Source organism: Protomyctophum parallelum (genome assembly GCF_964188405.1).
Source record: "Protomyctophum parallelum genome assembly, chromosome: 13".
NCBI lineage: Eukaryota > Metazoa > Chordata > Actinopteri > Myctophiformes > Myctophidae > Protomyctophum > Protomyctophum parallelum.
The window spans coordinates 45,854,169-45,869,220 of record NC_139708.1 but is presented as its reverse complement, the minus strand read 5'-3'; the positions used below and the strand labels follow the sequence as shown (position 1 = coordinate 45,869,220).

The 15,052-nt window shown below is 39.8% G+C and overlaps 2 protein-coding genes across 2 annotated transcripts; one reads left to right on the top strand and one right to left on the bottom strand.

The window, feature by feature from the left end:
* Positions 1 to 2,231: 2,231 nt before the first annotated feature.
* pdap1b (pdgfa associated protein 1b) lies at positions 2,232 to 7,487 on the bottom strand. The gene is made up of 6 exons (XM_083780811.1): positions 7,353 to 7,487; positions 6,176 to 6,267; positions 5,972 to 6,076; positions 5,179 to 5,300; positions 4,497 to 4,648; positions 2,232 to 3,345 (listed from the first exon to the last, which is right to left on the bottom strand). The coding sequence occupies exons 1-6, from the start codon at positions 7,363 to 7,365 to the stop codon at positions 3,290 to 3,292; spliced, it is 540 nt and encodes a 179-aa protein (XP_083636937.1). The 5' UTR covers positions 7,366 to 7,487; the 3' UTR covers positions 2,232 to 3,289.
* A 473-nt stretch (positions 7,488 to 7,960) lies between these two features.
* Positions 7,961 to 10,975, top strand: bud31 (BUD31 homolog). The gene is made up of 4 exons (XM_083779727.1): positions 7,961 to 8,148; positions 8,540 to 8,662; positions 8,836 to 9,002; positions 10,458 to 10,975. Exons 1-4 carry the CDS (start codon positions 8,055 to 8,057, stop codon positions 10,506 to 10,508), a joined length of 435 nt encoding a protein of 144 aa, XP_083635853.1. The 5' UTR covers positions 7,961 to 8,054; the 3' UTR covers positions 10,509 to 10,975.
* Positions 10,976 to 15,052: the final 4,077 nt, after the last annotated feature.

Sequence of the window (15,052 nt, the reverse complement as noted above, 5' to 3'; positions counted from 1 at the left end):
GTCAGAGTGGGCAAAGTCCGCGAAACTTCCAGCCAATCGAAACAGTAGGGGCGTCAGTGTCTGCCCATAGATAGGTGGAAAAGATGGTGACAAAATGAGTCTGTCCACGCCCCTTTTCATGTCGTAGGCCAACAAAACGCCCGGCCTACATATTTAACCTTAACCAACCCCATTCACCTACTAGTACTGTCAGCCAGTGCCTAAACAAACTTTACTCAATCTAACCAGTAAAACGCCTGAGTGAGGGCGAGAAGCGACCTCGAGGTCGTGTGCAGTTAGGGTGACCAGATGTCCCTGCGTGGGACAGTCCCTCATTTCCAAGACTTTTCAGGCGTCCCACAAATTGAGACCCTGTCCCACATTGTGACTGGCAGGCAATTGCATCAGTGTTCAAATGCACTAGTGCAATAGTTAGTCGGAGTCCCCTAATAGTTGGCCTTCTGTTGTAAAGCTCTCTCATTGTCTCTCCCTGCAAGATGTGTTTAGGCCTGTTAAAATAGCATAAAAATTAAAATAAAGCATGATAGCCAATATTAGGCCTATGGTCGAATATGACATCAAGGCTATTAATAGCAACTCATGTAATAAGTTGCTAACCTGGTACTCCAGTATGGCTTGTGTGGGACCAGTGGGTCTTGTCCCACACAGGTGATACTTCTGTCCCTCAAATGAACAGTTTGGATCTGGTCACCCTATGTGCAGTCCGCCTGGGTGACAGCAGACTGCTGGGCGAGAGCTGGCACTTTGGAATGGGTGGTCAGATCAACATATCCGCCTGGGTGACAGCAGACTGCTAGTGCTGGGCGAGCGCTGGTGCTTTGGCATGGGGGGGGGGGGGGTAAGATCTTAATTTCCGGGCCTGTTGAGGCTGCGGGCACAGCTGCACTGATAACCTTGGGGCAGGCCTGTGACGCCGTCTAGAGTTTTAATGGACAGGTATCAGTCAAAAGGGAGACATCGAAGACGAAGCTAGATGGGGAAGGATCAACATATCAGAACTAGTCAGCTCCATATATGGAGATCTATAAGGGTTTGAGGTCAGATGTAGAGTTGCTGGCCAATATTGAAGACATCAGGGCTCTCCATCCTTCGGTCACAATTAATGTCATTTTAAAACACCTTCTGGTTGGTCGCTTTCCATCATCTGTTTATTGGCTCTAGGCTAGCTCTGGTCCATAGCTCTAACGCGACGCATTAGAGCTATGGACCAGAGCTAGCTCTATAGGCATTCATTAGGCTGAGATGCCCCGGAATGGGTATAGCAGTGCAGGTTAAAGCAATAACTATAATATATTAATAAATTAATTGGTTATTCATTATTCTGAGGACTACAGCATGACTGCGCAATTATGCATTGAACAATCAACACATTCCGCCATGTGTTTTATGACCTTAATTGTGCTTTGTTCATAACATACCAGTAAAATCATTATAATGGTTTTAATGTCCTCAATCAGAATCTAAGTGAAGTATTAACCTGCTGCTAAGCCAAGGGCAGGTCAATGTTAAGTATTCAGCTAAATAATTCTCTGGACAACAACACCCCCTTCTTGCAGTTAATTCTGGTGAAGGTTTTGCACAAGTTCATGTGTTTGCTGAGAGACGAAGGGGGTGCGTAACATGAAAAGGCTGATGGTGGTGCTATGGTTTTATTTTAACATATTATGCCAATATGTGGCAAGTATATGCAGAATATATGCCATCTTCAGGTTCATATATGTGGATGTATGCACATATGTGGATATAGTAAATTTATGTCTCTATATAGCTTATGTGCAGGTGGCCAATTTCGAATATATGTCACATATATTATGTTGCACAATATATATTTAATTTCCATGTGGGGGGTGCGTCAGCTAGGCCGGGAGGTAACAGGTTTGGGAACCACTGTTTTGGCTATTGGATACCATTCCTTTGAGCCCCAGTCCTGTCATGCATGAGTTTCCCGTGGCTTTCAGCACCTCAGTGAATTCCATATCACCTCTAATGAAGACAATTAAAACTAAATCTAAATTCAATAGAGACATTTCAATATGGAAACTCTTTTCAGCTATATGACGTTCAATTACATGATAGCATTTTTTCCTGTTACACTGACAGTAGATACTAGATGTAGATATGCTGTAAAATAATGAATTAAAAAAGCAGAACAACAAAGATGTATTCTGGTAGAGAACTTTCCATTAAATAAATAAATAAAGCATACACTGACTAAATAAAGGTCAATGCCATATCAAGGTATCCACCAAGATCCGGCACCAACTAGCATTGCTAGTCTTGTCGGTAAATGTTTTTATTTTCACATCAGATATTGCTACATTCATTTTATTTTGTTTAGAAAACAAATTTAAATATATTCTCTTTTAATGTGCTGTGCACCACGTTGAGTTTACTTGTATGAGATGTGATACACAAATACAATGTACTATTCAATTTATGTAACGGGAATACCTGACATGCCCATGGTATCTTTCCCAAAAAAAAGAATAGCCTTAACAAACCAAAACAAGTTTTTAGTTCATCTCGTTCATCGGTTTCATAATTAATCTGAGTTATATACAATGCTTGAACAAAAAGTGGCAAAGCTCAATTACTAAAGTAAGTCAAAAGTCAATTTGATGTATGATAAAGGGAGTGTGGTTTCCACCCAGTATATTATAATAATATTCTCCTTAGGAAACAGGTGGCTAACATTCTAACAGGACTACATCTATAACTCTATGGGCTGCTTGCATTCTTCCATGCGTAGAGAGAACACACGTGACCTTTTTTCTGTTGCAGTTTAATAACTTGTACAGTCTGTTTCAGTTCAGAGATGCTTTCCTTATCAAACCGGATCAAACTATGTTTGTTGGCGTTCACCGCCACACTGATGTGCAGCTGTGGTCCTGTAGCGTCCATCATTGAGAACCCGACCAGCATTGTTAGTATCAGTATCATGTACTGTATGAGGTTATAGGTTAGAGAGGGTCATTCCAAGTGTAACTTAGGGTGTGTGTGTGTGTGTGTGTGTGTGTGTAGGAGGGAGGGGGGTCCATACAGTACTTCCTTGGTGGAGCAACAGAACCAATATTCTGTGGCAAAATATCCAGAGCCCCGTTCAATAGGCCTCAACCATTTTTCCAAATGGTATTATGTAACAATGAAAGTAAACCATTCTTCATAACTTTTACTTCAAAAATACTCAAATATATAAATATATATTTATGATATACTGTACTGTATATAGATATATATATTGCACCAGTCCATACATGTGTGAAAGTTCTGCTGATAAACCAATTCGGCATCATTTGAGAGAGAGGGAGTTCATTCCTCTAGTTGCTGACGTCGACGCTGCTTTTGCTGGAGTAGAAACATGTCAAAATACAAAACACAAGAAACTTAGCAAAACTGACCCTGGATTCATATTTTGACACACTCACTGCTATTCACTGCTTAAAGGGACACCATCTCACCTTGAATGCACATTATTTCATTGTTGATTCATCTTTGAAGGTATACTGAATAATGTTGTATACTATAGATTATAGAAACAAAATATTTACGATAATCCACATTACAGAGAAAATGTTCTGTTTTTTTTTTTTATCTGTTACTGTCTGTCACAGCCACTGATGGTAACAGCTGGAAATCAGAAAGTAAGCTTGTAGTTTTCACATTAATAGATTTTACCTTTAGACATATGGTAAAATTCTCAGTTTTCATTTCCTCTGTGACGTGAAAATGTCTCCCTTAACATTCATGGCATTTTATTCATGACATGGCATGGTCAAATGCATACAGGATATGTGACCTTTGTGCTATTGAGGGCATGCGGAAACCGGAATTATGGATATAAAGAGGGTAAGAAAAAGTGCAAATATCACTAGGTTTTAAGGCTGCACAATATATCATTATCGTTGATTCTGAACATGCGCAATATCAGTATTGCAAAAAGACAACGCGATATATCAATATATCGTCCACTTCTAATGCCAGCAACATCCCATCCATGCGAGTTTTCATTGTTGCTACACTTAGAATATCAAATTACAAATAGCACTGAAAGTTAAGAGTGACTTGTTATTAGGCAGTTCTTTTGAATAATGTTTAGTTTTCAATGTTGCAACACTTAAAATATAGAACATGAAATGGGGCGGCGGCGGTGGCTCAGGGGTAGAATGCCTGGATGGGAACAGCAAGGTTGCCAGTTCGAACCCGGGCTCCCCCAGAGTTACTGTCGAAGTGTCCTTGAGCAAGACACTGAACCCCTGATTGCTCCCGATGTGCTAGTTGGTGCCTTGCATGGTTTCCGCTGCCATCGGTGTATGAATGTGTGTGTGAATGGGTGAATGTAATGCACAGTCTATGTAAAGCGCCTCGGATAAAGGCGCTATATAAAGGCACCATTTACCATTTAACGGTAATATCGTATCAATATCGCAATATTTGGCATAAATACCGAGATGACATTTTGTCCATATCGTGCAGCCCTACTAGGTCTGTGAACACACCTTTCTTCTCGTCCTCTTTCTTTCGCGCCGCGTCCTCTCTCTGTTTTCGTATGATGGCGAGGCGAGCGAGGTCTGCTTTGGCCTGGTCCGTCTTCCCTGCCAAGTGCATCTTCATGTAGCGTTCTTTGGCTTTCTGCTTTTCAATCTCCTCCCTACATGTTAGACAAGGAGAGTGTATTAACCCATTTTGGGGAAGGAACCCCTTTTGGCGTTAGCATTATGTTATGCTTTAGCTATTGAAAAATAGCATATCTACAAGCTCATAGCACGCCACCGAGTGGCGCGCTATGAGCTTGTAGGTCTGCTATTTTTTTTAAATAGAAGAACGACTGACATAGAAACATAGCTTTTTCAGAAAACTGTCAGGATGTAGAAGACATCTTTAGAATCTGATCTCAGGTCAGAATGGATTAAACAACTGCTTTGTTCAGTAGCAGTCAGCCACCGGGGACAAACAAGACAAGCCCCAATCACAAACTAAAATGTCTCACTAACAAAAATTTACCATGACCATCCACAAAGTCCCACATATTAATTTCCCTTTTTCAAATCAATCACAGAAACAGCATATTTTCCCTTGTACGGGAAATAATTTCACTTTGCCTACTATTTTATGCCTGTAAACGTGGGATGTGACAATAAAGTTGAAATTGAAGTTGCAATAGTTCTTTGTCATTCACACCTTTCTCTCCTTGATAATTGCTTGGGTTCGTCCAACTCGATCTGAGTCACCTTCTTTGTTTTCTGAGCGGCTCTGTTGGGGTTCTCAATTTCAATCAATCCCTCCACACCTCCTCTCTTCTTCTGAAATTAACATGTCACATAAACGCTTACCCATAATACAGAGTCAACACAGTTTATGGGTTATGACAAATCTTGGGACAGATGGGGATTTGAGAGCCCTCGATCCACCACATGTTTTGACCGAAATTTGTCAACGTTTTCTTCTATCTTTGATAATAAAATACATATAAAGTTAACTTGTTTTCCCCCCCCCACTGAAGCCCTATTCCATTTTTTTTAATAGCCGATCTACAAGCTGACAACGTAATGGATGCAGCTTTACTACTACTATACTACTTACTATATCTGAAGATCTTTTAAAACTTTTGAAAATGTTCATATGTGGCAGAAATAGAGACACCGGGTTTAGAGTTTGTCAGGACACATCAGCTGCATAATTGCTGATACCGATCAAAATACAGTCAAATGATATTGGTCTGGCTCTACTCGGAAAACAAGTTAGCCCACTTTTCGGGACCCTTATGGGTTACCTTTTCTGTATTTGGGACGTCTGGTACCGACGTCCCAAATACAGGAAAGGTAACCAAGGGTCCCGAGGGCTAGGAACGAGTGTGAGTTAATCAGACCAGTGTGTGTCCAGTGGAAACCTCGTATGAATCTGATCTCAGGTCAGAATGGGTTAAAGGGACTAAGGGAGAGATGGAGGGAGGCGGAGATGAGAGCAAACGAACCTGGGAGCTGTCATCGTCGCTGTCATCTGATCCCGACCCTGGCAACTTCTCTTCCACGCCATCATTCTGAGCTGCACCCTCTATACCCTCACCTTCCTGTTCTTGCTGTTCCACAACAAGACAGGCCAGTTACAAGACAGGTAAGCTCCAACAGGTTACAAATGTACACACAGACAGGCTACAAAATCCTCTCTCTCAACCAACCCTTTTTCTCTCCTTTTCGGCCTTCATCTGGGCGTCTATCTCTTCAGGGCTGGTGTATGTCCGCATACGGCCCTTATGGCCACCTTTCTTACCTGTTCAGGTTATGAAAAATGACATATATAAAACATGTTTGTAAACATTACACAGGAGACATTCAACGTAGATCACAAATGATAGTCAAAAGGAGCTAGATATCAAATTAACATTTGTCATATTTTAGAATGTAACAGTATGTGTTGTAAAGCAAATTAATGTAGATTAAAGAAGCATGCCACCAATCATCCTAAAGTCTACTGGAAATTCCATGAACCCAGAAATGGTGATTAAAGTAAACTTTTATAATAGAAATGTTATCTATAGGCCTAATGGATGAAATTAGTTGCAATGTGCAACTAAAAGTTGCACATTGAGCAATTTGAGTTATTGGCACAATAAAAACACTCCTTGGGCTAAAAACGACCATAGCTACTTTTGATTGATTGATTGAAATATTTATTAACAGTTTGCAGAATTACAGTAGGCTACATTTCAAGCACAAACTCAATACAAAGACTGTTAACTGTGAGTGGACGACCCAATTAAGCATTACACTTGTTTACAAGAGGGTCCACCTTGTTCAATTCATCAAAACATTTAGAGATGTACAAATAGACACTTCTATATAGACAAAGAACAGAACAGGAATTCATCATAAAGGAGGTAAAAAAAGGGAAAAGAAACATTGTGAAACATTGTGATGATGGCTATGGCCGTTTACCTCCCAAGGAGTGTTTTTGTGCAAAACTAATGCTTGGAATGGATTCAGAATCATGAAAACCCTCTAGTTTCATAATGCCACATGCTACTTAAAGAATGATCACATTTTGATTATAATGTATTTTGCCTTATATAGGATGTTAATGGTATGGTCACTAATAACTCAAATTGCTCAACGTGCAACTTTTAGCAACCAGGCTTAATCTCATCTGCTAAGCCTATGGATGACATTTGAATCATAAAAGTTTACATAAAACAAAAATGTCTGGGTCTAACATGGGACCTATGGGGGCTTCCAGTAGACGTCTGTGGGAGGGCTTATACGTTAGCTGAGGAGTAACATGAGAGTACAGTGTACAGTCTGTACATGCTAACAACAACATCAACATATTATATCGTGTTGTTGAATAGTTGTCCTTACCTCCTTTTGGCATTCTCACAAATGTTACCACAGATGTCTCAGCGAAGAAATAGGCCTACTAATAGAAAATATAAAAATACGAAGTGACACTTTTGCTGACTGCGGGCTAAAAACAGACTGTGTGTGTTGTTGATGTCCTCACGGCAGTGGTTCAACATGTTGCCTTCCATAAATTGTATATTTAAACAAATATATGTTCTTAATATATGATAATTGATAATATGATAATGATTAATTAAATAATATACATTGTTTTATAAAAAGCCACAATTCTGTACGAATGATTGGAGTGAATCCTCCTGATTATAAGATTAGATTATCTTTTTTATCGACAGTCAGTTTGTTAGTCAGCTAACCTGATGCAACATACTGTACTTACACCAAGGCTCTATTAAGATTTAGACCAGATTTTAATATAAAGAAGATATGTATTTAAACACGGTTAATTGTTATATAACGTGCATTATTTTAAGACACGGACAGTTTTTTTTTAAAGGCGTATAAATAAAAAATGAAATATGTTATTGTGTATTTAGCAAAGTGACGCCTCTCTCAACGGACGAGCTTGGGTAACAGGACCCCAGATAGACGACGTCATATATACGGGACGGAATCGAAACGAGCTAGCAAAATAGCTAAACGACACATAAACACATAAACAGACCGATTTGTTTTGTGTTTTCTTTTCGATTTTCAGAAACGATGCCCAAAGTTAAAAGGAGTCGAAAGCCGCCTCCAGATGGCTGGGAGCTCATTGAGCCGACATTGGACGAGTTGGATCAAAAGATGAGAGAAGGTAAATTAATTAAACGCAAACAAAACAATGAAGATTGCCGCTGCGTGCGTATAGCGACCAGCTAGGCTGCGTGACCATCATGACCATTTATGTGTAAATCATTTTGTGAAATATAAAGTTAAATGCGAAACACAGTTTCGTCTAAAATGAATTGGGGGGGGGGGGGGGGGGGGGGGGAACAACGTGAATGTTTATGATATTTCGGAATCAGTAGAGCCTTCGTGGCCTCCTACTGAATTGATCACGTTCGTAACTAAAAACGCAAACCTGAGCGTTTCTACAAATTAACATATAAGGAGATTTTGCCACCAGGCTAGCCTGGTGTGCCTGTGTGACAGTTGTTACTCGTCAATGTAACATGATCTCACCTCAAATGCGTTCTTATTTCCAGCTGAAACAGAGCCCCATGAGGGCAAGCGAAAGGTAGAGTCTCTGTGGCCCATTTTCCGGCTTCATCATCAGCGGAGCCGCTACATCTTTGACCTCTTCTACAAAAGAAAAGCCATCAGCAGAGGTATAAATACTATATATATTCATATTGTAGTGCTGTTAGATTGAACATTATTTAAAGTAGCCCAAACATTCTCTACGAGATTCTAAATGTTTGGGCTATATTTAAAGATGCTTTAGTTTATATCATGTCAAACGCTTAACTCTGTGTTGTCTACCCTATGTATTTTCCCCCAGAACTCTACGAGTATTGTATAAAGGAAGGGTATGCCGACAAGAACCTGATTGCCAAATGGAAGAAGCAGGGCTATGAGAACCTGTGTTGCCTGCGCTGCATCCAGACACGAGACACCAACTTCGGCACAAACTGCATCTGCAGAGTCCCCAAGAGCAAGCTGGAAGTTGTAAGTCTCCGTGACATGTATTGACTTAGCCGCAATTTGCAACTCTAGATTTTTTTACAATGGGTTGAATCTAGAGTTGCAACAAGCTCCATCCACTTCCTATTCATCATTTTTGGTTTGTGATCTGCTTGTCTTAAATGACGTTAAACTCACCAACATTGCAGCTGCAGTCCAAGCTTGAATTATCCTCTTTCAATCTGCCGAGCTTGTTTTTCATAAAAATCCCCCGTAGACATGTTATGAGCTACTTTCTGTCCAAAATATTCCAAGAGTGACATTCCGAGCCAGCCATTTTGTATTTTTGCAACGTGCCATAAAACAAGATGTGAGGGGGAGCTTGTTTAATAAAAGGCTGTGCGTGATGGGGCGTCACACTGCGTCGGCCTCTTCTTACAACCTGCGCAGGTAAGATTCTATTAAACAAGCGCTCCCCCTCACATCTTGTTTTACGGCACGTTGCAAAAATACAAAATGGCTGGCTCGGAATGTCACTCTTGGAATATTTTGGACAGAAAGTAGCTCATAACATGTCTACGGGGGATTTTTATGAAAAACAAGCTCGGCAGATTGAAAGAGGATAATTCAAGCTTGGACTGCAGCTGCAATGTTGGTGAGTTTAACGTCATTTAAGACAAGCAGATCACAAACCAAAAATGATGAATAGGAAGTGGATGGAGCTTGTTGCAACTCTAGATTCAACCCATTGTAAAAAAATCTAGAGTTGCAAATTGCGGCTAGTATTGACTCTGATCTTCAGTTATCTTGTACTTGGCCTATTATTATATAGATCATTCTACATAACTAAAACCAGGTGGACATTAGATAACAGTGGAAACTTGTATGGCATTGCAACTTAAGGAAGAGTATAGTGTTACAATGACAAAGGTAATCTTTGTAAATGTAAACTATATTAGTGTTGTGGGATCCAGAGTCATACAACTGTCCTACTAGTCTTATGTGAGGAACCACCATAATCTGACATGGTTCCCTTAGGCTTTATTTTTTTGAAAGGATGATGATTATCAAAACCTTTTTTTATATTTAAAATAATGCATAAAAGTTGGTGTGTTGTGACTTAAATATTGTCAATTACTTGCATGAGAAGGAGAGCGGTGGTGGAGTTGGCTGTTTTAGCAGACAGTTTGAGGGTCCAATGGAGTTAAGAGGTTTTGACCAATGCGTTTTTTTACTACTTTCCATGGGAGAAAGTATGTACTTGCTCAAGCTGCCTCACGCTACAGAAACAGGAAATAGGCTCTTGTCCTCTGGGCCACATCGACTAGCCTTAACTTACTCTGAGGACGCCCGGTTTACTGTATGACCCATGCAATAAAAGGATCTGTATATCACAATCGGTCACTACTATAGTATAACACTACACTGTCTTATGTATAACTGAAATGAAGATAATGTGCCCTTTTGTGTTCCAAACCTCTGATTCTGACTTGTGCACAGGGAAGGATCATTGAATGCACCCACTGTGGCTGCAGAGGGTGCTCTGGCTGAGATGGAATTTGGATGTCGGAGCTCTTTCCCATGGGACATCAGTGTTCATCTGTGTACTGTCACAAAAACCATTGAACCATGGCTGAAGATTGTGTTTACCGTAACCTGACTCGGAAACAACTCAACAGATCTCTTCACCGCCCAGCCTCAATAAACCCTAAAAAATATAAATATATATACGTAGAGATATTCTGTCTACGCCTAAGTGATCGTGACTGAAGAAAGCAACATTATGACTCGTGCATTGTATTACTTTGTCAAGGTTTTGTTTAGATTTTGTGTGTCATTAATGCCTATGCTCAGATCACTGGGAGAGTGTCGTTTCTGGATCAGGGCCTACCATTCCAGTTGTTTAGCGTACGCTGTGAAGGTCATCATAAGTGCTATTTGTTTTTAATGTCATTTTGAAGAGGGGTGGGGGTATTGAGGGCTATCATTTAACATGTTATTCCTATAGACCTAGAAATGTTTAAATTAGCGTTGTACTTGATCATTTAAAATAAACTTGTTCTGATTTAATTGCTTGATCTTGTAGTCCTTGTATGGCAAGGAAATGTAAAGGTGCAACCTGTTTATCAGTTTAGGTGTACGTGCAACTACTGTAGGAATTGAACTTGTTACTCACAGACCACTGCCAATCATACAGCCACATTAGGAATGTATTGGAAAAAGTGGGAAGTATTAGAACCAACAGGCACTTAGAACAAGGAATTGATACTAGGTTTTGTGTACATATTGGTCAGTTAACATGTCTTGAAGCAACCTTAATAATTCACGTGTACTTTACAAGTATACAGGATTGATATGTCCAGAGCATCTTCATTCCCTTAGTCATCAATATTTATAATTAAAATGTATACAATTTATATTACTGTTGGGATGGATGGGGATGTAATGTATCCTCTTTCCTGCACATATCCATTTATCTATAAATGCACATCTGTGTATCAATCAGCGATAATGTGACTGATCAATTTAAAACATAGCCTATGTATTGCAGTGGTTTTCCAGAACCAAAAATCCAAATGTATCAGTCAGAGTCCCGCTTTTATATCCCTGATGTCGGTACAGTCATACTGGCCTCCGACTACTCTACTTCAAATATGTAACCAGTTTTGAGGTACTTTACTTGAGACTAACATACCGTATTCCACTACATCTCAGAGGCAAATATTTTTCTATTACTCCACTATAATTATTTTAGTTTTAAGTCACCAGTTAACTTATAAATGATTATTATTGTAGCCTACTCTAATTACAATCCAAACATAGTGAAATTAGACATTTCACCAATCACTACATTTGGTACTGTAAATATCTAACCCAGCATTTAACTTGAATCACTTTTGTACTTTTATTCAAGTAAAAGTTAATGCAGGACTTTTACTATATATATATATATATATATATATATATATATAGTGTGAATTCTCTGCCAACCTCACATGTCCATCTGACATCAACTCAAAACATCTCAATGCATTCAAATAATTTAATGGAATAAAATAATATCAATATTACATAAAAATATCCAGACATTCACCAACACGGTTTAACACCGACAGACACAGTGATGTTATCACCTCCATCGAGGCCAACCGTTTCAATCTCAGGATGAGACATGAATTAGTATATACTGTACTCTACACAGACATGGCAACATACAGTAAAGGACACTGAATGTGAAGACGATGTTAAAGGAGAATTCCATGCTAGAATGCTTTCTTACCTTTCTTTGTAGTCGTTACGTCCCCACCAAAGAGGTCCAGGTGTTATTTTGTGCAAAAGCTCCTTATTGGCTATTTCCCCTACCATAAGCCCTCAATGAATTGCATTGAATGGAATGGGAATTGAATGGGGCTATGGGGTGTTGTGCTAATTTGCTTATTTCCATCTAAATAAGTAGTAAACTGTGCCGCTTGGGATATTATTTACATTATGAAGGGAGGATATATACAAAAAATATATAATTTTGAGCGATGGAAATAATTGAATTAGCACAACACCCCATAGCCCCATTCAATTCCCATTCAATTCAATGCAATTAATTGAGGGCTTATGGTAAGGGGAATTGGCAATAAGGAGTTTTTGCACAAAATAACACCTGGACCTCTTTGGTGGGGACGTAACAACTACAAAGAAAGGTAAGAAAGCCTTTTAGTCTGGAATTCTCCTTTAAGCACACTATGGTATGGCTTAGTATGTTTTGCACGCTGTCCGTGTGTGCGTCTGTCTGTTACTAGCCACCGTTAACCCGGTCAAAGCCAAATTTTGCACACACACACACTCCCTGGATGCCAACGATGAACCTCTGCCCCAAATTCTTTGATATTACTCCTCCAGATTCTGTCCAAAAATCCTGCAAATCGTCACACACTCTCTCTCTCTCTATATGTGTTCAAGACGGATCTGTCCGATATTATATATCCTAATTGGCTTTTTAAAGTTTGCAGGATTGGCCCGTTTTGAACAAAAAGCCTCAAATCATGAACGCAGCGTGCAATTTACGTGAAATCTTTCAGACTTTCCCACTACTAGGCTGAGGAATATAATATCCCACCCTTTTCACATTGGCCTGTTATAGCGCCACAAACAGGTGGATTTTTGTAAAACACAAAATGCCTCAAATCATCCAATTGCCATCCAAGGCGTAAGAAGAAATGGCACCCTTTTCACATTGGCCCATCATAGCGCCACCAGGAGGACACAACCTGACCTGCCCTGGTGGAGACCTGTGCCCCGAGGGGCTCTTTACCTAGTTGTAATTACATTCACCTTTTTGCACCGATGACAATATGTAACTAACTAAGCCAGAATTGTGTAACAGTAAAACCCAAAATCTGATCCAATATGGCAAAAAAAACATAAATAAAATAAAAATAGGCTTGATTCTAATGGAATGGAGTACGGAATAAAATAGTGCCTGGAACGCTTAAAAACAACATAGTGTGCAATGATATAGATATGTCGATTGTATACAGTATATCAAACAAGGATCTGCCTTGTTCTAAATAGGAAGAGGAGAATCACCTTAATCTCTTCGTCTGTACTTCTCAGCCATTTGGACAATGTAGTTTTAAGTAGGCCTTTGGCTCCAATTTGATAGTGCCATTAAATTGCACCACTATAAAGCCTCATTTATACGCCATCAACAGTGCCGCGCTCCAGAAATCGCAAAGATAAAAGCTAATTGTGAGCTTGTTGTAGATCGATCAAAATTGGCTTTTGCGGCATAACATTAAAGATTAAGCTCACCGTTGTTCAGAGTTGGCAGGGATTTTCCCTGTTTCACCACTTTGATCGGTTTTGATCAACTTTGCTTTCCAATACCCAGCACCCAGACCATTCATGGCAATGGGAAATACTAGGATACAGTCAAATCTGAAGTGTAATTTAACTCTGCAAGAGTTAAATCAACACTCCAGAATATACTGTGCTACTACTAGTACTGGTACTACTGTAATTCTTCCCATATTCTTACCAAAAAGGGGACACAGCAGCATTGGTATGATCACAATTCCATTGTATAGCATAGGAAACAAAGTCATTTTGTTCACATGATGCAAACCATCAAAGGTGACTAAAACTGGTTTTCTGCGTAAAATCATGGACGGCATCAGTCATCGGTCATGTCGTGTTAATCTCTGGATCGCTACAATGGCACGGTTAGATCTATGTCAGTTCATTGATTTGTCTCAAGACAACAACAACACCTATTACAACATAAGAGTCACATCTCAGCGCCGCCCGTCTCCACAAACTGTTCAGACTCAAAGGCGTCAGGTTCATTCTCAGGATACAGCAAAAACAAGGAATATCGGTTACATTATGGCGGTTCACCCTGGTACAGTACAACAAGTACAACACAGTCCCATGCTGACGCTACGACACTCTCACACAACTCCAATTAACCACTATTCCAGTGGCGTGCACAGATAGACACTAGGGGGTGCTAGAGCACCCCCTGCCCTTTTTGGCAATGTGCTCTTAAAAAAAAAAAAAAGGTTATTTTATTTTCTTAATTTGTAGTGTGTGGACCATGGTGACATTGATCAAATCTTGATAAAAAACGCTTCTACTATATTATTTAGGCCCCCACAATCTAAAGCTATAGGTTTCTATGTCAGTGGTTCTTCGATAAATAAATAAAATAGCAGACCTACAAGCTCGTAGCGCGCCACTCGGTGGCGCGCTATGAGCTTGTAGATCTGCTATTTTTCAATAGCTAAAGCACCAAAATGCGCTGCACAAGGTGCCCTTTTTTCACTTGAGCACCTGCCCCTCTAAATGTCTGTGCACGCCACTGCACTATTCTATAAGCCCTATTCAAAAAATCATTTGAAAAGTTTTGAAAATCGTCGACCTATATAATGGGGCATGCCAACAATAGGCACGCCGGGCGGGGTGAAAGTGGTTAAGACAACAGTGAAATTCAACACATTTAAGATTAGTAGCTTTTTTGGTCTGACTGAGTCAGTATTCATGGCAATGCTTGCCAGGAGTTCATATTAGCTTTTGGCTAAGCCACTGGTCCGGTATACACA

Coding starts and splice junctions, on each gene's coding strand:
- pdap1b (XM_083780811.1), bottom strand. Junction 6,077..6,175: donor CCGAAAAGGAGAGAAAAAGG/GTTGGTTGAGAG, acceptor GTTGTGGAACAG/CAAGAACAGGAAGGTGAGGG. Junction 5,301..5,971: donor GCGACGATGACAGCTCCCAG/GTTCGTTTGCTC, acceptor TGTTAATTTCAG/AAGAAGAGAGGAGGTGTGGA.
- bud31 (XM_083779727.1), top strand. CDS start 8,055: ATGCCCAAAGTTAAAAGGAGTCGAAAGCCGCCTCCAGATGGCTGGGAG. Junction 8,149..8,539: donor GGATCAAAAGATGAGAGAAG/GTAAATTAATTA, acceptor TCTTATTTCCAG/CTGAAACAGAGCCCCATGAG. Junction 9,003..10,457: donor CCAAGAGCAAGCTGGAAGTT/GTAAGTCTCCGT, acceptor ACTTGTGCACAG/GGAAGGATCATTGAATGCAC.